A 26353-nucleotide genomic window follows, 5' to 3' on the forward strand; every position below is an offset into this window, starting at 1 on the left:
CTTTTTAAAGATTTTACTTTATTTGAGAGAGTGAGTGAGAGATCACGAGCAGGGGGAGGGGTAGAGGGAGAAGCAGACTTGCTGCTGAGCAGGGAGCCCGATGCAGGGCTTGATCCCAATACCCTGGGATCATGATCTGAGCCAAAAGCAGCCACTCAACTGACTGAGCCACGCAGGCGCCCATATGCTAACTTTTTTAAAAAAAGATTTTATTTTTAAGTAATGTCTACAAGTAATGTCACATGCTCTACTGACTGAGCCAGCCAGGCGCCCCATCTATACACTAATTTTAACCCTATAAATGAGCCATATGAAGTGATATGGAACCTATCTTAAACAGGCAGCTTTTCCTACTTATGGACGAACACACCTAGGGGAAAAAAATCTAAGATTGAAAAGTCAGGGTATATGCCCTTCTTTAAAAAGCTACCTTTGTTTCTTTTTTGTATAAATTTCAACTGCTACATGAAAGGCAACACTACAAGAGAGTTCAATGATACATCTTTTTAATTCAGCAGGCCTAGGAAACGTGTTTTTTCTACCACCATAACAAAGTAATATCTTAATCAACAGAGAAGTAAAGCAATATCCCTTTGACTTCAAGTTATACAGATGCATGTGGGTGGGAATCTGGCCTCAAGAATACCCCGACTCACTACCACCCACAGAGCTCCCATTCCTTGCAGAAAGTTCTACCTGTCACCCATTCAGCAGATTGTTTCTCCCTTACAAACGCTGTCTTAGCACGGTGGACTGGGAGTTGGAGGCAACAGAAGTTTGAGGCTGATAAAAGACAGGGAGGGTCCTTTAAACATGGAAGGTGAGGTATAAATCTTGAGGGCTGGGTTTATTCCTGGAAACCGGACGGCCTTCCTTCTTACCTCCCCCTTCGGGGAGCTCCTCGTGCTGCCCTAGTCACCCCATCCTCCTACATCTCTATCTGCCCACACCTCTTCCCTCCACATAACACGTCAGTGTTCCAGGCGGTCATAGCAAACTTCACAGCTCGGGTACAAAAGCATCAGGCATACCTTGGGCGAGGATGTTCCACTGCATGACTCGAATAGGTGGGTGGCTACTGGGGCAATCTGTCCTCAGATCCACAAAATCCCTCTGGAACCGGGGAGGTCGAGTGTGCAGGACAGCCCTGCATTCCTCAAGGAGTTCTTTAGGATCAATGGGCTCCAGATGTTCTGGGTCAGGTGACACCAAATATTCTGGGTGCTGGGAGGCAGCACTGCTGTTCAGTGCCTTGGCGAGAGCACTATAGAGTCTGCTCGTACCGTTTCCCATGGAACACACTACAGAAAAGGAAAGCACAATTATACACTCAGCTCCTTTTTCTGCCTTTCTTCCATTTTCACTCAGCTCAACTAGAAGATAAAACATTTACTGTCCATAGAAGCCAAGAACTCGACTGAGGGCAATGTCGCCAGGTTCATGTATGAAGCCATGTCCGCAGAGGTGGCTTAAAGGAGTTTCCAGGTTCTGACTTTCTACTACTACGACAGGTTAACTGAAATACTACTGTTAAAATTGGTCTCTGATTAACTAGGATAATTCTTTTAAGGGAGAAATACCTTGATCTTTATGGTCCCTTCTAATTTAGGATTTGTCTTTATAATTTATAAACCCAGTCTTATTATGAAAGCACGGCTCAACAGAATCCACGTTCCTTTTTTTCTAAATATTTTAATAAAAACTTGAAGGCCAGTTTGTAAAGAGCCAAATGTTAGAAAGCCCATGATAAGCCTGGAGAAAAGCCAGGCTGCTACTCTGGCTACCTCATCTATACAGATCGCTCTGTTACGGAAAGTAACAGCTGCGTTAAATCCGTATCCATTTCTCTTAGATGTTAACTATCCATCAGCGCTCTGGCTTTCCGTAGGACTCTGAACATCACGGAGCAATACAGTCTATAATATCAATTGCCAGATTTTTTTAAGAATCCAGAAAAAGGGCTGGAGGTAGAAGGGGTGAGAGAGAAGGCTGCCCACCGGTGCTGGGATTCTGCAAGGAGAAATGGTATGGAGGGCAGCAGGAAGCATGCCTGCTCTGCATTTTCTAGTGCTTCACTTTTTATCCTGATAGATTATAATGCACTTAGGAAAGGAGAGCACAATCTCCCATTAATTAGCCTGAGGGAAGTTCTACCTGTAAGCAGGTAGACTGCTCTTTTTTACTCTTCATTACAGTATAAATTATGGTCAAGTTTTACTGAGAATCACCTCCCAAGATTCTGTGTAGGATGAATCGTATGGAGGAATCCTGATTTCCTTGCCTTCTCTTGATAAAGACACACAGTTTTCTTATAAAATACATTACCCGGCAGGCTGATTGACTGCATCTGAAACCAGAAGTCAATCATATTCACTGTGGCAGGTCACAAAGGCAAGTCCAAATATTTACCAACAAGTATCCTTAAACATCAAGGTCAATAAGCATGCAAGCATGCTCTCTATTGTTCCTTTTCATCCACTCAATGTGGTTGTAGTTTTCTCCCCCAGGAAGACTGCTAGATTAAGGCAAAGAAACACACCATACACTTAAGTGTACGTTCCTCTTAAAGCAAGCCTGTTCGTTCTCTCACACATACATGCGCAAATGCATGCACACACCTGTTTCCAAAGTGTCTGATCTGAATATATTAAATTCTTTTTAATCAATCTGCTTGCCTATCTGAGTACATGGGTCCAAAGGAAGAAATATTCTTCTTGGCTGGTAGTACAACTTTGAAAATCTTTCTTCTGTACTTCTTGTTTTTAAGAAAAAAAGAAGTTAAAGGTCTTCCTGGTTGGTTTCTCAAGTGTAGTCTCTCCAGAAGAGTAGCAGCACCCCAGCTGTAAACCCACGTGTCACACAGGCAGCACAGCAAACTCACAGGGCACCACGGGCCACCTTACATGTGAAACATATGGCATGCTTGACCTAGGTCAACCTCTAAGCACACCACTAGCCGGATGTCCTTCAGTTTCAACAGGGCTGCTCCATATCTTTTTGATGTATCTTTGTCAAGCTGAGTTTTGGGTGGTTATTGTGACAAAAAGCAAGTACGTAAAAATGAGCATGAAAAAGAGAGTAATAGTGAGGCGCCTGGGTGGCTCAGTCGTTAAGCGTCTGCCTTCGGCTCAGGTCATGGTCCCAGGGTCCTGGGATCGAGCCCCATATTGGGCTCCCTGCTCGGCAGAAGCCTGCTTCTCCCTCTTCCACTCCCCCTGCTTGTGATCCCTCTCTCGCTGTGTCTTTCTCTGTCAAATAAATAAAATCTTAAAAAAAGAGTAATAGTGTCCAACAGGAATTTATGTATTTGAGGAGTTATGTGAAGCCAGAAAAACCATCTTGAACAGTATTTCCTTCTACAAAGTTAGGAAAACCTTCACATAAAGAGAATAAGGAACAGAAAAACATCCATTTCAGACAATGAAAGCATACCAGAAAGACATGCCCAGGAACCAAATCAAAACTATCTTATTGCAAATGAGCTAAAAGTCATTAAGAAAATGAGAGAATAGCCTAAATCAGAATTAGGAAACTCAGAAATAAGGCAACAAAAGAGCATTAGGAGATAAAGCATTTGAGAGATAGTGGTGAATACTATGTGCTTAACTTAAGCAAAGATCCAATATTGGGGTAACAGGAATTCTTGTAGCAGGAAAACCAATGCAAGGAAATGAAACAAATACTAAAAACTACATGTAAATTAAGAAAACTTTTGAGAGTAAAAAATTTCAATCATGCAGGGTTGAATTAAGTTCTGGAGATCTAATTTCAGCATGGTAACTATAGTTAATATTGTATTGTATTCTTGAAATCTTTTAAGAGAATAGATCTTAAGTGATCTCAACACATACAAGGTAAATGAGGTGACAAATGTGTTAATTAGCTTGATTGAGGTAATAATTTCACAATGTATATGTATACCAAAACATGTGGTATACCTTAAATATATACTATTTTATCTGTTAACTGTATCTCAATTAAGCTGGAAAAAAATGAAATGGTTTAAAATAAAAAAAATATATAAGGTTAAAAAAAGGCATGTATCATGGATATATTTAAACATCAGATAAAGGTCTGCCTTATCTTTTTATTCTAAAAAAAAGAAAAAAAACTGAAAAAATTACTCAAAACTACATACTGAAAAACACATCACATACCTGAGAATATCAACCCAGAATGACCAACACCAACTGGACTGTAAAGAAAAAGAAAGAAATCCCTTGGGCGTCTAGGCAAAAACGTCCAAGTAACTTATAAGGAAAATAAAATTAGACTACTGCAATGTTTTATGCCAAGAGAAAATGAAGGTACATATTTTAAATATATAACTCAAACTTTTTATATATGGCTCATCTATATGTGAACAAGGAATTTATATCCAGCAACACTGGAATACTGACTCCATGAGCCCTTCTTGAGGAAACTGTAGAGCAGGGCTGACAAAATGTAGCTAGAGGTATTTTTGTATAGTCCTCGAGCTAAGAATGGTTTTAAAGGGTTGTTAAATACATAAACATGATCCTGGAGTCCCAGGATTGAGTCCTGCATCAGGCTCCCTGCTCAGCAGGGAATCTGCTTCTCCCTCTGACCCTCCCCCATCTCGTGGTCTTTCTCGCAAATAAATAAAATCCTTAAAAAAATAAACACACAGACACACAGACACACACACACACACACACGGAATAGGATCACTTTTGGCCTTCAAAGCCTAAATGTTTACTATCCAGTCCTTGGCAGAAAAATTTTTGCCACTTCTGGAACTAAAGCACAAATTCAGAACAAAATGATCAGCAAGACTTAGATATAAGATGGGTGGTAAGCATTAATTAAACATACAGCTACTTAGAAAATCAAGTCTAAATGAGGTTGAAAGAGTACAATATATAATGGTTATGTGATCCCACAAGGAACTTATGAAGACTTAATACAACTGAAAAGGGGGGGGGGGGCAGAGACCAGAATGAGGAAAATATATTCAAGTAAAAAATTTCAAACTGGGGGCACCTGGTTGGCTCAGTTGGAAGAACATGCAATTCTTGACCTCAGGGTTGTGAATTCGAGCCCCACATTGGGTGCAGAGGTTACAAAAAAAATTGAAAAATAAACTTAAAAAAATTATAAACCGTTTTCAGTGATCATAATCAGCAGTGGTAGTATTTGGGTTGTTATTCTGAAACTGTTGTGTAGATGTGAAACGAAGCAAATGGATATTCTAATTCCATCATTCTGTTGTCCTTTTTTTGGTTTAGTTTTGAAAATGCATTTATAGGCTATTAGCCACACACTCAAGGAAAACTCTTGCCAAAGCCAACTCATTTTGGACCACCAGCAGATTATTAAATTTGATCATCTTATTTGTGACTGGGCCTCTCAAAGTGTTCTGGTGGTTTTCAAAAATTAAAACTACCCTCAAAAGACAAAGCTTTGCAGCAAGAAAGATGAACACACTGTAACATGGCTAAGTAGTAAGGCCTTGAATGGGATAGGCATCCACAGACCAATCTCAGTCCTGTTCTTTTACTGTTTCGCTGTGCACAACTCTCTAGACCTGCTTACAGACCTTTCAAATGAGGGCTTGTTAAAGGATCCTAATTTCCTCAAGAATTTTTGGGAAAAAAAAGCAGGGAGTCTGCTTCTCCCTCTGACCCTCTTCCCTCTCGTGCTCTCTCTCTCTTATTCTCTCTCTCTCTCAAATAAATAAAATCTTTAAAAAATTTAAATGCATAAAAAAATAAAGACTTTTTGGAAAAATGCATCTAGGTTACAACAGGTGGCAACTTTAAAATAACATCTCTATTATTTGTACTAGAGACATACATATTTCTATTAAGAAAACTTGCACATGGGTGGCTCAGTCGGTTAAGCGTCTGCCTTTGGCTCAGGTGTCCCACATTGGGCTCTTTGCTCAGCGTGGAGCCTGCTTCTTCTTCTGCCCCCACCCCCCACATGCTCTTGCTCTCATGCACACTGACAAAATTAAAAAAAAAAAAAAAAACTTGCATGTACCATTCCTCTATTTGAGACCCAGGATGGACAACTGCATGTGTTAACAGTACAGCTAACTCTGAACAACACAGGCTTAAACATGTGATCCAATTATATGTGGATTTTTTATAGTACAGTACTCTTAAGTATATTTTCTCTTATGATTTTAATAGCACCTTTTCTTTAGCTAGCTTTATTTTGCAAATACAATATAAAAATAACATATAAAATATGTGCTAATCAACTGTGTGTTATCAGTAAGGCTTCTGGTCAGCAGCAAGCTATTAGTAAAGTTTTGGGGGAGTCAAAACTTACATGCCAATTTTTGACTGTGCAGGGGAGGGGTTTAGTTCCCCCACCCTCCCTATGTTGTTCAAGAGTCAACTGTACTTAGGTATGGAATACACTGAAAATAGCCTTTAAAAAAGTTTTACTAGCACAGACCTTTTGTTCTTATTTCACTGCAGATTCATTTACCTGAGAAAGATGTCATTAGGCTCAGTTTCAAATAAGAGACTAGGTAGAGGGATATTATTAAGGAGTATTTATTACAGTCCTGTCTCTGTTGCTTAGATCTTACAGGAACTAAAGGACTGGTCCCTAAGGTGGACTAATGCAAATGTGAATATCAAGTTATGCAGTAACAAAGTGACATAGCACATGTCTTCTAATACTAAAGTACCTAGGAAGCTGATTAACAAATCAACCTGTCGTATAGTGAGTCTGAATTAGGAGAGAGCCAGATGATTCTGAAAGATGTCTCTACCAGTCCACCTTCTCCCGCACACTCGAGGGCCCCCTATGTGTCAGGCTGTGTCCTCACAGCACACTCTGCAATTGAATCACCTCTACCATTCACTCTCTTGGGTGTGGCCTGGGGCAAAACTCTAATCTTCATAATCTAATTTCACAGTCCTCAGGGATAATTTACCAGCAGTATGTTGATTTTACATCCTTATTTCCCTATTCTCAGAGCTTTGAAAAGGGCACTTCATACCAGTAAGATACATGTTATCTTTTCTCTCGAGAAGTTACCAAGTATTTGGGGAAAGATTAATACACATGAACTAATGAGAGAAAAACTGAGTGCTTACTAGCATATAGAGTATAGTAAGGGTTAAAACAATCAGGACAGGTAACAATAATCAGAAAGACTGTAAAAAAAAAAAAGACTTAAAATATGGAGCTTTAATTCCTGAGTAAACCACTTACTTGGTCCATCACAGATAGGTAGCCACCATACTTTCTTGCCTCACTCTCCCAAACGCACATATGCACACTGGACACCAGACAAGTATTCTAGCCCACTGGAGGTAGATCAGTGAACAAACAGACTAAGATCTCTGTCCTCTTGGAGCTTACACTGCAGTGGGGAAATACAAGACGATGGTCATATGGTGAAAAGTGCTATGGAGAAAAATAAAGGAGGAAGAGGAAATAGGGAATGCTAGGGGGTGGGGAGTTGCTGATTTACGTGGGATGCCCAAGGAGGTCTCACTAAAAGACAGAATTTGAGCAGAGACCTGAAGGTGGTAAGGAAATAAATCTGGAAGTCTTAATGTAGATACAGTGGAAGAACATTCTGGAGAGAAGAACAGCAAATGCAAAGGCCCTGAGAAAGGAACATGCTTGGCAAGACTGATAAACAGCAACACACGAATAAAACGATGAGGTCAGGGAGGCAGTGAGGACAGGGGGGCAGATTATATAGCCCATTGTAGTCCATTCTAAGGACGTGAGGTTTTATCTGATATGGGAAGCCACTGGAGAATGTTAAGCAGGAATAAGAACCTGATTTACATTTAAAAAAAAATCTCACTGGGGACATCTGGGTGGCTCATTTCGTTAAGCATCTGCTTTCAGCTCAGGTCAGGATCCCAGGGTCCTGGGATAAGTCCCACATCAGGCCCCCTGCTTGGCAGGGAGCCTGCTTCGCCCTCTCCCTCTGCTGCTCCCTCTGCTTGCGGGCGCACACTGTCAGATAAATAAAATCTTTAAAAAAAAAACCCCAAAAAACGTTACACTGTAGGGAAGTAAGGGCAGACATAGAAAACCCATTAGAGGACAATTAATAATCATCCAGTGGTAGCTCCGACAAGTGATAGCAGTTAAAGTGGCTGGATTCTGGAAAAATTCTAATTGGAGCCAATAAGTTTTAGTGATACCCTGGATATGGTTTGAGAAAGAATAGCCAAAAAAAGTCCCAAAGGTTGCCAGCAGAGCAACTGGTTGAAAGTTTCAAGTACTAGCTAGGAAGATTTGATGGGGTTGGCAGAAAAGAGGAGTTTGGTAATTAGATATGACTGAGGCTTAGGAGAGAGGAGCAAACTGGAAATAAATGTTTGGGAGAAGTTAGTGGACACTTGAGACTAAAGTGAGTTGAGAGAGGAAACAGGTCAAAGGACCGAGCTCTGGGGTAAATTGGGGAAGACGTGGGATGAAAATCCGAGGATGTCATGCCAGAGAAGTTGGAAAAGAAGAAAGGGAGCATGATCTTCCTGGGAACAAAGTAAAGAAAGCGTTTCGTCCTTGAAGTAGTAGTTATCTCCTGTGTCAAATGCTACTGATAGTTCAAGAAGAGTACAGACAGACCATCTGGATTTAGCAACATGAAAGACTTCAGTGGCTTTACCAACAGTGATTTCCAGTTTTTGGTGGAGTGTGGGGAAAAGAGGAAATAGGTAGGACAGAGCGGAGAGGTAATTTGAGGAAATTCTGCCCCGAAAGAGGAGAGAAATGGAGTTGTGGCTAGAGATGGAGGCAAGAGAATTTTTGGAGGCTGTTGTGCATGCCTGTTTGCTAGTGGGGGTGACACAAGAGAGGGAAAACCACTGAAGCAGGAGGCCTTGGACATGATAGGCATGAGGAAGCCCACAAAGCCTCTCCCCCAAAGCACTATAAACCTGAACAGAACTGTCAAAACCAACCATTCCAATGCTCTGGATATAGACCAAAGGCATATAGCAAAGAGAAGCTTTTATTCACAGAAGCTAGTGAACTTCAGCTAAGAACTGTGTAATGTGTCATTCCTGCACCGGAGCTCATCCTGCCAGCCCCTCGAGCTCTACGGGAGTATTTCAACTAGGGCAGCAAAGATACTGCATTATCAAGCCCAGGCCCTGATGGCTTTACTGGTGTGTCTTATCCAACATTTAAATATGAAATACCACTCCTTCACAAACTGCCATTTATTGCTTCCCATGTAGGGCTCCTCTGGAAGACAGTTTGGCAGGTTTTTACAAATTAAACACAGACTTACCATATGCCTCAAAACTCATGCCCATAGGTATTTTACCTCAGTCAACGGAAAACCTATGTTCATGCAAAAAATATGTACACAAATGTTAAGAAGCAGTTTTAATAATCACCCCAAATTGGAAGCAACGGAGAAAGGCCCTCACCTTGTGAATGGATAAACAACTATAGTACATCCTTATAATGAAACAGTATCCAGCAAGGGAAAGGAACAAGCTGTTGATTTGCAAGCTATACCCAGGCAACATGGATGAATCTGAAATGCATTTTGTAAGTGAAAGAAGCCAGATCCTAAAACTTACATATTAAATGGTTCTGTTCATACGACCCTCTGGAAAAGGCAAAACTATACGGATTGGTAGCTGCCAGAGGATGGGGGTTGCGGGGGAGCAGTGGCTGACTAGGGGAGTTGAGGGTGACGGAACTGCTCTGTACAGTACTAGGGTGGTAGATACACACCCTACACATTTGTCAAAATCCATACAGCTGCCCATCAAAAAGAATGAACTTTAACGTGTACAAACTGAAAACCAGAAGATGGAATGATCTCAAAACGGAGTGCAGATTCTGACAAATGAATCCATTACCAATGTATGGCAATCTCACAAAAGGGGTTCATTAAAAAAGGAGCTGTGACCTGAGTAATTTTGGAAAACAGCGTTTTAATGGAAACTATCCAACTCAAGACTAAAGGAACTGTATGTAGTTAGTAAAGTTTCTCACAGGGGTAGTAGGTGTTAACAATTCCCAAACTGCTTCATAACATACTGGGGTTGAACAAGTGAAAGGACAGTAGATGGTGCAAGCCATATTTCTCACTGACAGAGAATGAAGTTACAGATAATAGGCAAGGAAAAAAGGCTAGAACGAATCATGTGGTACTGAGCTAGAGTCAGAGAGGTCAGGATGAATTCATGTTTCACTTGCTATGCACACAAATATACAGATACAGAGCTAATTACAGATATGTGCATTGTAGGACTGGTTTTCCACTTGCTGTCTGCCATTAGCTAACCATTTAGCTATCTCTAAAAGAAGAAGAAAAGAAGAAGAAAAGCCATCTACCTACCTGCTTTTCTTCCCATGCCACAAACATACATCTTATATGTCCAGGATTATTGTGAGGATAAAAATAAAGACAGGAGTCTAAAACTTTTCAAAAATATTTTATTTATTTATTTGCCAGAGAGAAAGCGAGCATAAGCAGGGGGAGCAGCAGGCAGGGGGAGAAGCAAACTCCCCGCTTCTGATGAGGCACTCGATCCCAGGACCCCGAGATCATGACACTTGACCAACTGAGACACCCAGGTGTCCCTAAAACATTTTTTATAAAACCATTACACCTAGGAATTTTGCTTGGGCTTATTTATTTATTTTTGGCCCAAGGTGGTCCTCATGCCTTGTCTAATCACTCCTCAGCAGATACTGCATTTCTGCAGTGATGAACACTTTAAGTTAAAAATGTCATTTCACATGTTACCATGTGAACATATAGAATAAATGCACATATTTATATACTTATATGTATAACTTGTAAGATACATATTTTAAGCCAGTCAATGTAAAAATTCACGTGACAAAGCCAACATTCCCAACTCAGTACACACCTGTGGCATCTCTAATGGGTTTCACAAAATTACTTTTTCTACAGTGAGTATGTGCTACTTCCTATGGTATTCCCTTTCATTTTTTAAAAATGCTGGTCTTGACCCACAGAAATTCAGTTTACAACCCACTAATGAAACTATTCTAGTAGCAGTTTTCTGAGAGTACAGATATGGACCCTTGCGGGTGTCTGAGACCCTCTCAGAGGTATGCATGGCCAAAACTACTTTCATAATAATACTAAGACACCACTTTCCCTTTTTACCGTGTTTGCTGTTTTACCCACAAACGTGCTAAAACTGCTGCTGCCTTAGCATGAATCAGGCACTGGCATCAGACTCAACAAGTAGCCATAGTATTCTTCACCACCACACACTCTCAGTTTTAGAAAAGTCAGTTTTACTTAAAAATGTCCTTAATGAGGAAGTAGTGTTTTTGTTAAATCTGGAACCTTAATGACATGTCTTTTTAATATGTGACAATGGAAGATACACATAAAGCACTTTGGCTGCATACCAAAATACAACATCTTATAGAAAAGCACTAGGGTTGCAAAATGAACTAGCCCCTTTTTTGCATGGAACACCATTTTTCCCAAAGGTAAACCTGACAAACTGTAGTTAATCAGATATGGAAGAATATCAGGTATTTTCACTGAAATGTATTAAGTGAGCCTGTCACTTTAAGGAAAACAAGACTGTTTTTGTGTCAATGATAAAAATTTTCAAGGGAAAACTCTGGAATACTTTTATCTGCCATCAGGAGCAGGACAGGTTCCCAATAACTTAAAGACTTCTGACAAGATGGGTAGTATTATTAACTAATGCTGTTTTCTGGTATTGTATATTTGAAAGATCTGCATAGCCCAGTTAACCAACATTCTCCAAGTGACCGATACAAAATTATTCATGGGTAAAAAAATCCATTCAAAATACCAGACAAATCAATTGATTTTAAATAAGTCACAGAATACAAAAAGTTCATTGATACGGCACCAGATTCCATGTTGCAAATAACTAACATAGAATCTACCACAAAGTATATTTACAATGATCTAAAAACGCTGTTAAAATAACTTTTTCCAACTACATTATCTGTGAGACTGCATTTTCTTCAAAGACTTTAACCAAAACAATATATCACAACATACTGAATGTAGAAGCAGATATGAGAATCCTAGCAGTCTCCTATTAAGCCAGACTTCAGGAGATTTCAAAAAATGTAAAACAGGGCGCCTAGGTGGCTCAGTTGGTTAAGCGACTGCCTTCGGCTCAGGTCATGATCCTGGAGTCCCAGGATCGAGTCCTGCATCGGGCTCCCTGCGCAGCGGGGAGTCTGCTTCTCCCTCTGACCCTCTCCCCTCTCATGCTCTCTATCTCATTCTCTCTCTCTCAAACAAATAAATAAATAAAATCTTTAAAAAAAAAACAAAAAATGTAAAACAATGCCATTCTTTTAACTAATTTCTTTTTGTTTTGGAAAATATAGCTACTTTTCCATAAAAATGTTATTTATGTTAATATTGATTTTATTATACTACATGTTCTTTCTAACATATCTATCGATATGCATATGAATACATAACCCACATAAACAAAAAGTTCTTTGGGTCCCCCTCAAAATTTTTTAAGAATGGAGTGCCTGGGTGGCTCAGTTGGTTAAGCAACTGCCTTCGGCTCAGGTCATGATCCTGGAGTCCCGAGATCGAGTCCCACATCGGGTTCCCTGCTCAGCAGGGAGTCTGCTTCTCCCTCTGACCCTCTTCCCTCTCGTGCTCTCTATCTCTCATTCTCTCTCTCTCAAATAAATAAATAAAATCTTTTAAAAAAAATTTTTAAGAATGTAAAAGGATCCAGAGAGTAAAAAGTGAGAATTTCTATTCCAGATCAACGATCTTTTAAGTGTGGACATCCTGTTCTGGGGGACATGAAATAAGGCAATCCCCTGGGAAGAAAATGAGAACTTTTTTATCTTAAAAAAAAGAAAAGACAAGACAAACAACAGATTGAAAGCAGACAAGTATATAATTCACATGAACACAGAGCACATACGTAAATTTGTTTTAAACTGGCAGAGCATACAACCACAGAAGCTGGGAGGTCACTGCTGTAAAGCTACCTCCATGCTTCTCCAGAGACTACAACTATCCCCGAATCAGGGATACTCTTCCCTTACCTCTGTCTTTTATTTCTGATATCCAACCTAGATTTTTCTATACTTCAAAAATATTCTTTTCATAAAGTCATGAAACCAAAGGAATCAGAAAGGATTTGGGGAAGTCCCAATACATTTTCTTCCCATGCGTTCGGTTTTTCTTTTCTGCTTCTACTCCCAAGAACATAGAAGCTTACTTAGTTATTTCTCAAGGCTGTATTTTCTAAAACTTTCTGGTATCATATAGACATCATGTCAAAACAAGTGCAAAATCCCAAGCTAGGGAATTAAGTAAAAGTGAACACTGAAGACTACACATATTATTTTTGTACTTGAAACAGTGCCAACCAAGGCTTAGACCCACGTAAGGACTGCAGTGTAGTAAGGCTATGTAAATTTGAAAACAAAAGAAAGCAAAGATTATGGGGCACCTTTCTTCCCTCCCCCACCCATCCTAAAAATGATGCCAGTGACAGCTAAGGATGACTGAAGACTTAACATGCACCATTTACAAATTCTGCCTGTTTTGACTGCATTTTCAATTAAATCTCATTACAAATCCTAGAAGCCAGCTACTCTATGAGGAAGTAACTTAGTAACCATTCTCATTGTTTCTCACCCATTTTTGAAAAAAAATAACCTAAAGTCCTTATGAGGTTGTCCAAAACGAAAAAACATGTTAGCAGGGCCTATGGTGGTTCCATGTGTGCTAAGTGTGTTTGTGACAGGATCAAGTGTGCTTTCCTTATCGAGGAGCAGAAAATCTTTGTGAAAGTGTTGAAGGCCCAAGCACAGAGTCAGAAAGCTAAAAAAATGAAGCTTTTTTGAGTAATAAAAAAAACAGAAGGCTTGAAAAAAAAACCAAACATTTTTATCTTTTAGAGTATGAACCAATTTAAAAAAAATCTTTCCACACATAAATACATGTCTGATTCCCAGATTTCAAGCCATCCTACTTAACTAAGGTTTATGCCGTAAAAGGGGTTGCTATATGTAGCCTTGAAAAAAAAAATCCAAGGTTCAGAACAGCTCAACATCCAAAGCCAATTTTCTCCAGCGAGACAGCACAAATAATTCATCCCCATGGTAATTAAGATATTGAAAAGTACAAAATCTTGACAAAACCTCTTAAACTTTATTTGGCACTCATACTGGCTTCTAGGTCTATTTTACATGTATTTGGATATGGGTATTTTTGATTTGACCCCATATTGTATTTTTTCCCCCAAAGTTCATTTCTTTCCCCAGCATTTACTAGGAAAAGTATCAGCCATCATCCTCGGTGTGATACACATTATATAATTTATACAGGCAATAGGCAGATCAAAATAGCTTTATTTCTTATGCTTAGCTATGATTTAACAATACCACTCCAATCCCCTGCCTTTTCTTTCTATAAGCATATTTCCATTTACATTTAGAACTGGATGCCTTCATTCCTTACATTAATACCTCACTGCTATTTTACTTTATAGGAACAAATAACTCTTCCCTCCCTCATAATAGCCTTTAAAGATTTGCCAGAGAATTGAGATTTAGATTCCTTAAATACAGTAGTAGTATGTAAACATCCCCTCCTTTAGTCATCTCTTTCCTAGAAAACAGAGCAATAAGTAGGCTAATCACTAAAATATAGAATACATGTTTATATCACCAATTATACATACTTCTGAAGCAATAGGCAGACCACAATATAAGTTCCTAAGAGTGCCAACCATCAGAGGGAAATGACTAGCGTTTAATGAAACATTTTCACACCAATAATCAGAATGCCGGACGAGAATCCTAACAGTTGAGTCCCAAACTGACTGGGCCTACCATTCCAAGCAGTCCTAACAGTACTTAGAAATCATACCAGAAAGACATCTCTCCACATAATGGGTCTCTAGTTACCCAGCAGTTGCATACACTGCAGTTTGCCCAAACAATTCAGTCTGTGAATTTCTCTCACAATTAGTTTGAGCTTAGTCTCCTGAAACTGTGGCTTGGCCAAAAGACGCTGATTAGACACCAAAAACTAAACAAAAACCAGGATAATCTGCATACACACCTGGGAAGCTGCTGGAGCTGACCAACCTCGGCCCAGGGAAAACTCAAAGCGCACAAAAACTGTAAACGACAGACGTCACAGGAAGGCATCATGGAAACAGCAATCCTTTGCTGCCATCTACTGGCCATGTGTTGAACCACCTCAGAAAGTTACATCATTGTAGCAAGCTGATTTTCATTAGGCTTCTTAAGTTCCTGAATAAAGGTAGACACCTTCAAGACAAATGAGTGGTAATACCCACAAGATAAGCAACATAACCAGCTTGGATGCTGGGTATGAGGTATGTTTATTTAATATTTATTGAAGAAATCAATAAATAAAGATTTTTAGCTTCCCTGCCTGCACAGCTTTGTGAATCAAGCCCTAGTGGCTCTCTCTTCCTTCCACCTGGCCTGCTTCTCTTACTTAAGTTGTCCTTGACATCTGAACTACAAACGCTGTCCTTTACTTATTAAACTGTAAGTTCCAAGAGGACAGGGACTGTGTCTACCTTGTTTATTACCATTTCCTCAAATACCTAGACCGGTACCTTTAAAAATGTTGATAAAAGATGCTGAAACTTTACTCTAACACTGTGTGCTGACTATACTGGAATTAAATAAATAAATAAGAAAGAAACGATGCCAAGAGACAGCAAAGTGCCAAGGAACCTGTCAAACACTGACAGGGGAACCGCCCCTTACACTGGAAGAGTAGAGCACTTCATGGTATGCTGAGCACTTTTACTTGTGATACCTGTTACTCTCAAGAACTCCTTGGCTCTTTCACAGATGAAGACACTGAGGTTCAGAAGTTCAAGTGACTTGTCCCGAGTCACTATGAAAAGTAACTATCTTTCTAGAATTTTGTGAGACTGCAGTTGGCGCCGGCCCTCGCTCTGCGTTAGTATGCAGGTCCACCTAGTAAATGCACATAAGCATCTTCAAATTTTGTATATGACCGTGGACATGAAGTACATTAATTCCTGGATCCTGGATTCTAGGTGCCAATTTAGAAGATACCATTTTCTGGTGAGGATTAAATATTTTAGTCACTGTCCAGTCTTCAAATTTGTTATTGAGCATCACGGATAAATGTGACAGGCATGCACAGAGCACTTAGCTATCAAGTATGTTAGTACGTGAAAGTCCTATGGCCAAAGCCTCAACTTTTCTCAGTAACATCAGGCTACAGTTCAGCGGAAGCAAAAACAGTCTTCAACCCAGGGACTCAAGTTAGGCTGGCTTGTGTCAAATCCCAGCTCCTCCTTTTACTAATAAGATCCTGAACAAGTTATTCACCTTTTTTGTGCCTCAATTTCTACATCTGGGGATCACTCTAATTTACTTCACCAGGTTACTGAGAGGATTGAGTTAAACTAGATATACCTAGTAATCCTAAGTGGTCAGTTAAATGTTAGCTTTTCTATTCTATTTAGCGAAGTTCACTTTGTGTTTAAAGAGAAGGCTGTTTGTTAACATCTGAGAGCCCGGCATATGCCATACTATTTCCAAGTATTTTCATTACTCTTTACAACAATCCATCAAGTAGGTATTGTAGTCATCATTTGATAGAAACAGATACTGAGGTTAAGAGATTAGTACACAGTTTTTCAAGACTGCACAACTACTGAGCGGTCTGGCCTCGGAGAAAAGTTACCTGCACCTTGGACTGCTGCTCATCAGCATCTCCGACAGGACTGACAGGACAACTGCAATGGTGCCTTGCCAGGGCACACACAGGAATAAACAGAGGTCAAATTCCGCCTTCTCCATCTGCCAACGTCACTGCCAACACGGCACACACTGGCATGGCACAAAGTGTACAAAGCAGTGTAACAACCTGCATGGCCTTACTAGAGATACCAAGTGAAGGTCATGACTCTCAACCTAACGTGTCTAAAAATACAAACACCTAGACACAGTGTGACAATCCAAACGACCTTTCTTCACTAAGCAGCAGTCACACACTAAACAAGAATGCCAAAATGTTTTCCAGGCTGAGCCATACCTTCAGTCATGTCAGATTCATCTAGAAAATACCACTAAGGAAAAAGAAATCCCTCCACAATCAAAGCTTAGGTTAACTGTTTTAATTGGTGCTCAACTGTTGGTTGACCAACCATTTCTATAAACTGGGTTTTTCTAGCATAATGCTCTGAAGTGAAATGTGAAAAGGTAGAAACTGACAGAATCTGGTGGGACAACTGCTCTCCACTAAGACATTAAGTCTGTGTTACTACATGATGCCCAAGAAAATGGTCCATTTTTACAGTTATGAATGGAAACATGAAAGCTAAAAGGAAAAAAATCTGCTGATAGTACAGACTTTTTACCTTGTGATCAGGAGTCCACCAACTACAGCCCATGAGCTGCATCTAGCTGGCACCCTGTTTTGTGCTGCTGGTAATCTTGCACATTTTTTAATGTTTGAAAAAAATTTCATGACATGGGAAAACTATATGAAATTCAAATTTCAGGATCCATAAGCTTATGTACTGTCTAGGGCTGCTTCCACACCACAACGGCAGAGTTGAGTAGCTGTGACACAGATGTATGTCCCACAAAGCCTAAAATATTTCCTACTTTACAGCAGAAGTTTGCAGACCCCTGTCCTAGATTATGCTGAAATGAAATTTTACAGCCACTTTGTATATATTTCACAAAACCAATGGAAGATTTTCAGTCACTTGAAATAGGGGAAAACAATTTTCACATATAAATTTCCATGGCCTGCCTTGAATAATTAAGGCACACACAGGAAAAGAATCATCTTTCACAATCTGAAGTGAAATTGTTAACAGCTTTAAAATCTCTATTCCTGGGACGCCTGGGTGGCTCAGTCAGTTGGGCGTCTGCCTTCGGCTCTGGTCGTGGTCCCAGGTCCTGGGATCGAGTCCCACATTGGGCTTCCGACATTGGGCTCCCCGCTTGGCAGAGAGCCTGCTTCTCCCTCTGTCTGCCACTCCCCCTGCTTGTGCTCTCACACTCTCTCACTCTCTCTCTGGCAAATAAATAAATAAAATCTTAAAAAAATAAAATCTCTATTCCTACCACTCATTTTTAAAAATGGGAATTGAAACAAATAATTTTAAAAAATGGTAATCGGTATGTTACACTCGATAGGTCACCAGGTATGAAGTAGAACATACATTCACTCTCTCCTTCCTAAGAGCTTTCAGGAATAAAGTATGTGTATTCAAATTTTTAAAAAGAATGAAACAATAATATGGGAAGACAAGAAAGGACGCCATCAATGGGCCAAAAATTTGGAAGAAGTCCAGGAGGGTAGAAACTGACAGGTTTGCATTAGCAGAGAAATCAGAGTGGAGGAAAATGTAGTATAAGTTACCAAAGGTCCATTAAATACGGTTCTTCCCAAGGGAGCTCTAAAGAAACTCCAAGCTGAGTCAACAGACAAAGGGCAGGAGAAGCTGAGGGGCAATTGTTAGGGTAATTCATTCAACTATGACTTCTGAAACAGCTGTGCTACTACCCCTCTCAGACAGAAGCCAGCAAGGGTGGCTTCTGGGATAGAACCAGAGAATGCTTCAAAGAAAAGTGGGATTTATGCCTTGGAAGGGCTACCAAGGGTGACAGATCTAAAGGAAAAGCAGACCGGGGGCGCCTGGCTGGCTCAGTCAGAAGAGCATGAGACTCTTGATCTTGGGGCGGTAAGTTTGAGCCCTATGTTGGTGTAGAGATTACTAAATAAATAAATAAAAACTTAGAGAGAGAGAGAGAGAGAGAGAGAGAGAGAGAGAGAGAGAGAGAGAGAGAAAGAAAAGCAGACCAGATCAAAGTCTAACTCTGACCTCAAGAACATTTAAAAAGTAGAGTTACACAGATTAGCAAACAGAAGTCTTCCTAGCTTTGGCTAGGAAGGCCTCCAGCCTGCTCCCTCCTAGGGGAGCCTACCTGTCCACCCACCACATAACCCTCCCACTTACAGAACACATAAACTGCTCTCCCCTTTACGAGAGGCCTGTGGGAGAAACAGGCACACATATCTCCATATCTTTAAAGCTACAGGAGAGGGACGCCTGGGTGGCTCAGTTGGTTAAGCATCTGCCTTTGGCTCAGGTCTTGATTCCTAGGTCCTGGGATTAAGCCGGCGACCGCCCCACATCCGGTTCCAGGTCCCTGCTCAGGGGGAGCTTGCTTCTCCCTCTACCTGCCACTCCTCCTGCTTGTGCTCTCTCTCTTCTGACAAATAAATAAAGCTACAGGAAAGTAATATGGACACAAAACAAGAATAGGAGTCTATCAAAAAAGGTGTACAGAATTAGAAAATGTCTAGACATTTAAAATGACTGCAAAATAGAAATATCCAGAAAAAGTCACAAAATGGAGAGGAGATATAGACATTAAAAAAAGAGAGAAGAGACACAGAAGATAGATCCACATGGCCATCTGTCTAACAGGAGTTTAAGAACATGAGAATAAGAGATGACAGAGTTGATAAAATTATTCAGAAGATTTTTATTAATGGGCATGTGTTACTCCTATAATTTTCTAAAAACTTTATTTAAAAAATCATCATGACTTTTTTTCCAAATAAAATTCAGAATGATGAACCATCTGACAGAGAAACTAATTCCCGAATATGTCTCAGCAAAACTATTTGACCTATTAAGATTTGAAACTTCTTTCAGCAGTCTCTCAATAATGGTTGATATCGGGCGCCTGGGTGGCTCAGTTGGTTAAGCCACTGCCTTCGGCTCAGGTCATGATCCCGGAGTCCCGGGATCGGGTCCCGCATCGGGCTCCCTGCTCGGCAGGGAGTCTGCTTCTCCCTCTGACCCTCTCCCCTCTCATGCTCTCTATCTCATTCTCTCTCTCAAATAAATAAATAAAATCTTCAAAAAAAAAAAATAATGGTTGATATCTATGACAGCAAAACATAAAAAGGAAATATAAAACTATTATATTCAAGGTATCTTTAAAATCTGCAAACTAATTTACTTTGTACCCTGACACAAGTGTATCTGTAGACTGGCAATGGACCTGCTCAAGGACTGGAAGCTCAAAGGGCTGGAGGAAAGGAAGACAGTGGGAGCAGGAGGAGCAGACTAAAGGACTCTCTGGACATCCTACTGCAACAATTCTTTACTGTAATTTTGTCTCACTGTAACTTTTACTTTGGTGGACTTCTCATACTACTCCAATTCTGAAGATGGAATAAAACTGGCTTTAAAAATTTTCCTTTCGGGGTGCCTGGGTGGCTCAGTCAGTTAAGCATCTGACTCTTGATTTTGGCTCAGGTCATGATCTCAGGGTCCTGAGGTTGAGCCCTGGGCTCTGAGCTGGGAGTGGAGCCTGCTTGAGATTCTCTTTCCTTCTGCACCCCCCTTCCCGAGCTCTCTCTCAAATAAAAGTGTACATATACATACATATTATACATATATACACATATACATATATACACAAATATATAAAAATTTTCCTTTCTGCACAATCCTTCATAATCCAATAGCAGAATCTAACTTTTGGAGGCATGGGAATCAATGCATTGGTAAGAAACTTCTAGCAGGCTTCTGTGCATTTAGTAAAACAGATCTCCTCACTGGCTGGCTGTCCACCTGTGTCTGTGGTCAGTAAGTGGCTGTCTGGCTGCACTGTACATCAGAATCACCAGATGCTCAGTCCCCATGTTAAAATTCAGAAGATCTGAGTGGGCCCAGGCATTTGTTGATAATGGATGGAAAAAAAAGTATTTTTTTGGGGGGGGCATTCAAATATGACAGTAATAATTTTCTTTATTCCTCTTTCCCCTGAGCACTCCTGCCCACATCCCTGACACAGAACTCATGGTAACCAGTACGTTGTGTTGCTTTGACACCACGTGGAGACAGCGGACAACTAAAATTATCCACTTGAGGTCTTACTCCTTCCTGTGGGAAGGCTGGTTTTGCCTATTCTTTTAAGATTTATTTATTTTAGAGAAAGAGAGGAGTGGTTACAAGCTAGCAAGTGGGAGGGGCAGAGGGAGAGGCAGAGAATCTCAAGCAGAACCCATGCTGAGCGAGGAGTCCAATGTGGGGGGGGTTCAATCATATGTCTCTGAGATCATGACCTGAGCCGAAACCAAGAGTCAGACACTTAACTGACTGAGCTACCCAGGCGCCCTGGTTTTTGCCTATTCTAACAATAAATCCCAAAGGTTTTAACTGCTTTTCATGAAAGTACAAGTGAGTTTAGTATGAAGCCAAATACCCGTGCACATCATCTTTGAATTTCTCAGTATTTATTCAAGTATGTAAATCCTGATTAGAATTTAAGCAAATACAGATGCTTCCTCACTTCCTCCTCCTCCAAGAAATCAGAAAATAATTGCCTCACATCTTCATTAGTAGACATCATTGAAACCTACGTGGTATTATATTTACCCACCTACCCACTCCCAAAGTTGTACAACTACACTGATCCACATCCAGTACAATGTCAGTCTCAAGTTTTCCTCACTGAACACCAACTCCTTCCCTTTCATAAAGCCTGCTTTTGTTCAGGTAAATGTTCTTGCTCAGAGGCCTCCTAAACTGCGTTGGGGCCCAAGCTCAAAGACTTTAACACTCTTCCAGAATCCTCTCCCAAACTTCCCAGAAATAAATATCTTTGGAAAGAGGAGTGGAACTTGTAAAATACTCCCCCAAGTTTTTCAGGAAGAATCACCCGGGGCACTTGTTAAATATACAACTTAACCAGGCTTCTCCTGGAAGTAACTGACTGAAGTACATAGGTGAAAGACAAGAAACCTGTATTTTAACAAGCATCCCAGATTCTGGAAGTACCTCTTTTTCTAATGGTGTTCATCACTGCTCCCATACCTGCCACCTTCTCACATGGTCTCTCCCTGCCTGTCATCTACCGTGCTCCCTTCCATGGATGTACCCACCTTTTACCTATTCAAAGCAGTTTTTTCCAATGAATCCAGCCACACTGATTTCTTTCTTCTCAATTCCTGCCACACTTAGTCATGTGATACAATATTTGACTTTTTAAGTGCACTGTCTTCAATAAAACTTGTGGATTGAATAATTTTTTTTCTAGGTAAAGTCCAGTGTTGAGACATCAAGCAGGATTAAATGATTTACAAATGTTCATATATTTTAAGTGTGTTGAATGTGATTCTGAAGCCATGGTTATTAACTCAAACGCCCCCAATAGCTTACTACTTAAACTCTTAGCACTGAATGCCACAGGAAAATGATACCTTAGTTCTCCCACAAGGAAAGCAATTTATTCTGTAGAAACTTGATAATTACAAGCTTTCCCATTTCTTCTCTCTCATAAACAGCTTACTCACAGAGTTAAGGGACATACTAAATAAAGCTGCCTCCTGAAATTAGCTGGTATTTGCTTTTAAAATTGTACCAAGAATAAAGCAACATGTTCCAGTGGTGGTGAACAGTAATTCAGCCAACTCTTAATTATATGAGGAGGAGGGATCTGGAAGACAGCACTTAAAAACCCACAGATGAGGGCACCTGGGTGGCTCAGGTGTTAAGCGTCTGCCTTCGGCTCAGGTCGTGATCCCAGGGTCCTGGGATCAAGTCCTACATCGGGCTACCTGCTCGGGGGGGGGCGGGGGGGGAGCCTGCTTCTCCCTCTCCCGCTCCCACTGTTTTGAGTTCCTGCTCTTGCTGTCTCTGTCAAATAAATAAATAAAATCTTTAAAAACAAAACAAAAAAACCCCCACAGATGACTCCCGACTGCATTTCATCTAGTACAGTAACTGTGGCAATTGCTGCTTCTTTATGGGGGTGCTGTCCTTGTGTGAGAAAAGATAACAAAACACTGAGATTGTCTCCAAGTTCCCCTTTAAATTCTAATAACCTAGGATTTGATGACTGCACTCATCTTTCCAGTAACCTTTGATTGCCAAGGGGCATAAGTCAGGAAGGAAAGATTATCAAATGCAGTCAAGGGTCAGGACTCATTACCTACTCCCAGCCTCTCAACAACAGACTCTCTTGGAGGGAAGAGTAGCTTTCAGCACCTGATGACATCTCTTGCCAGATGTCTAAACTTTGGAACATATAAGAATAATCTGAAATCTGGGGCTCACCAATAACAAGTCTATTAATAGGTCTATAGCAGGATCCATTAATCTGCATTTTTAAAAGCACCTAATGCTGGTTCTGAGGGTGTTTGGAAAACATTTTACAGTTTCTTCTCTCACCCTGTTGCATCCATGCTTCATGCTTTTCCCTTTCTGCTCCTGCCTTTTCCCAAATAAAATGTTTTAATTTCTTTCAATCCTAACCATGTTTCAAGGCTGAGCTCAAATATCAACCATCTCTTGAAGGCTAAAAGATCACCTTTGCTGAAAGGGACTTCCCAATCTCCAGCACCCTTGTGCCATGTGCAAACTTTAAGAGAAGAAAAGGTGTTTCATTTCATTAAACAGTTATTTTTTTTTGTGCAAGCTCTTCTCTCTTGTTAGGGAGTAAACTTTGTAAAGGCAGACTAAGGCTCACATTCTTTTTTTTTTTAAGATTTTATTTATTTATTTGACAGAGAGAGACACAGTGAGAGAGGGAACACAAGCAGGGGTAGTGGGAGAGGGAGAAGCAGGCTTCCCACTGAATAGTGAGCCCGATGTGGGGCTCGATCCCAGGACCCTGGGACCATTACCTGAGCTGAAGGCAGATGCTAAATGACTGAGCCACCCAGGCGCCCCTGAAGGCTCACATTCTTTTACCTCCTATAATAAAGCACCCACAGTGTGTGAGGCATTCTGCAAAAACTTCTTCAATGAAGATCAAGCAATAAGCAAACGAACGTATTCACGTTTCTTCTAACAAGCAGCTGAAGCTAAAACTGCAGGAAAAAGGAAAATTGCCTAGATTTTGTAGTAACTAAGTTTAATTACCATAAGTCTTTCAACTTCTTTATTTGTAAAACTAGGGTTTTCAGAGACTTTTAAAAAGTTCATTAAACACCTTTCTGTGTCAAAAGCCTAACATTCCAAATGCTCTATCTAACCGGACCTTTTTTCCTCAGCAGTTATCCGCCATCTGTGTTATACAAGCTATCTATATTCCCAAGATGTACCTACTGACTACCTTGGCCTGAGGGACTCTTGAGATATGAGCTGGTACAGGAGACACCAACTGGTTTTCTTTTTTACTTCTCCCACCTCAAACCTAACAGCGACCTGTTGAAAATTTCCCGCAAGAAAGAACACTAACAGTTACTAGGTGGCACCCATTCTAACGGCTATTTCACAATGTGCCAACTTCCTATAAAGCTGCCACAGGGGGAAGAAAAGAAATCCTGGGAATAGGAACAGTGTAATTTCATGTAATGAATGTGTTCATCGCAGAATAAAAACCAAAAAGCCAAAAAATCTGAATAGGGCTGTCAAGTCCACCCTTTCTAAAGAATATGGAGTTTAGGGGCGCCTGGGTGGCTCAGCTGTTAAGCGTCTGCCTTCCGCTCAGGTCATGGTCCCAGGGTCCTGGGATCGAGCCCCACGTCAGGCTCCCTGCTCCACGGGAAGCCTGCTTCTCCCTCCCCCACTCCCCCTGCTTGTGTTCCCTCTCTCGCTGTGTCTGTGTCAAATAAGGAAATAAATCAATAAATCTTAAATAAAAAAAAAGAATATGGAGTTTAGAGTCTAAGTAACCAGGTGAGCCACCCTAATTTTAAAAGTACGTCTTAGCCTAACCACCCACCAATAATAATCTGAGAAGAGTTTAAAGTCTTAGTTCCAACTCACTTTTAGATTATCACTTTCATTAAGAAAGCCACATTGTTCTTTCTACTGCTCAATTTGTCCTAATTAAATTAATCCAAAACTTTCTTAACAAAATGTAGTTGTTTATAATGTAGGATGGTTAGACGAATGTCTTGAACAGCAATAAGCTAACTTGAGCACAGCCAAAATGCACCTTTAGTGTGATGAATTGCCAGTTTTGAAAGAGAACCTTCATTTTAAAAAGTATCATTGATTTGTAATAATTTGTGGACACGGTAATGTGTCTTCAGGCAGAAACGGAGGTAGCAAAAAAGGGAAAAGTCCAGGGTATGTGATGTATAAAACTGGCTCTTGACAAGCGAAAGGCATCACCTATAAAAGATCTTAACCCAGGTATACAGGACACAGATTGACGAAGTAGTAAGAGCGGAAGGCTCCGAAAAAAATCCAAATAAATGTAAAACAAGTCAATGTGTGTTACTATACGATTAACATGACTTAAAAAATCGTAACATCTAAATCATACAAAAGCTACATGATCAAAAAATATCATTTTAGGTGACTTTTTTTAATACAAAATTTCCATAAAACAGACACAAGTTAACTTGCGGCCTTGGAAGGGGCAGGTTTAGCGTTAAGTCAGGAACGCGAAATGCCGAAGGCACCGCATCCAGGGATCAAACGGGACCCTGAAGAGTGTTCCAGTTCTTACTGGACGTGATGCTAAGCCCCAGATAGGTAGGGGAAGGGGAAAGCGGAAAAAGGAGGAGGAGGAGAAGGAGGAGGAGGAGGAGGAGGACCCGCTTCCCGGCCCGACCCCACACCCCAGCCGCCCGGGACCTCCCATTCATTCCGCGCCGTCTCCAGGTGGCGGCCGCGCGCGCGGGCGGTCGCGTCGTTCTCCGCCCGGCACCGTGCACTCACCTGTTTGGGAACACGACCTCGCGGCGCCCGAGGCCGCTGAGGCCGCCGCCAGGAGCCGGGGGGACGCGGGCCGGGGGGCGGCCGCGGGCGGAGGCGACTGGCGGCGCAGCCCGGGGGTGGTCAGGCGGCGCAGGCCGGACGCGTCTCTCTGCAGCAGGGCGGAGCAGAGCCGCCGCGGGCTCTGATACATGCCGGGTGCCGCCGCCACAAACGCCGAGGCCCCTCACGCGCCGGAGGAACGGAGCCGGGCCGAGGTCGAAGCCGGCGAACCGAACAGACTCGGGGGCCGTCCGAGCGGATGCTCTCAGGGTCCTCGTCGCCCGGCCGAAGCCTAGGGGCAGTCTTGGGCAGACGAGTCCGAGAGGGAGACGCGGGAGCAACAGCAGCTGCGGTAGCAGCGGCGCCGTCTGCCGCGGGTTGGCGAAAGCTGGAGGGTAACCGGCGAGCGCAGCGCGCTGACAAAGCGGGCGCGACCAAGCGAGACCAGGGGGGGGATCCGTGGGACCGGACCCTGGCGCGACCAGGCTGGGGTTCCCGGACTCGGGGTGATACTACTTCGACAGGAAGGAGATATTAAGTTTTTTGTAGGGTGGAGGCTGTAGGAGGTCTAAGGTAGCAAGTATCTGTTAGAGGGTTTTAAAGAAATGGAGCCTCCCCTTCCGCTGGCTGGAATGGAAGCGCCCACAGGCTGAGAGTCC

General features: G+C 41.4%; 1 protein-coding gene across 1 annotated transcript in view; it reads right to left on the reverse strand.

Annotated features, from left to right (window-relative positions):
* The window catches only part of NOCT (nocturnin), a 28660-nt gene extending 2576 nt beyond the window's left edge, over window positions 1-26084 (reverse strand). Inside the window, exons 1-2 of the mRNA XM_028102241.2 lie at window positions 25656-26084; window positions 1032-1301 (exon numbers count right to left, since the gene is read on the reverse strand). Coding sequence (XP_027958042.1) covers window positions 1032-1301; window positions 25656-25845 — 460 coding nt within the window. The 5' untranslated portion in view covers window positions 25846-26084. The remainder of the gene's footprint in view (window positions 1-1031; window positions 1302-25655) is intronic.
* Between the last annotated feature and the right edge of the window lie 269 nt (window positions 26085-26353).

Source organism: Eumetopias jubatus, unplaced genomic scaffold (assembly GCF_037043125.1).
Source record: "Eumetopias jubatus isolate StellerSeaLion01/CBP00866 unplaced genomic scaffold, mEumJub1_p1.0 scaffold_2, whole genome shotgun sequence".
Lineage (NCBI taxonomy): Eukaryota > Metazoa > Chordata > Mammalia > Carnivora > Otariidae > Eumetopias > Eumetopias jubatus.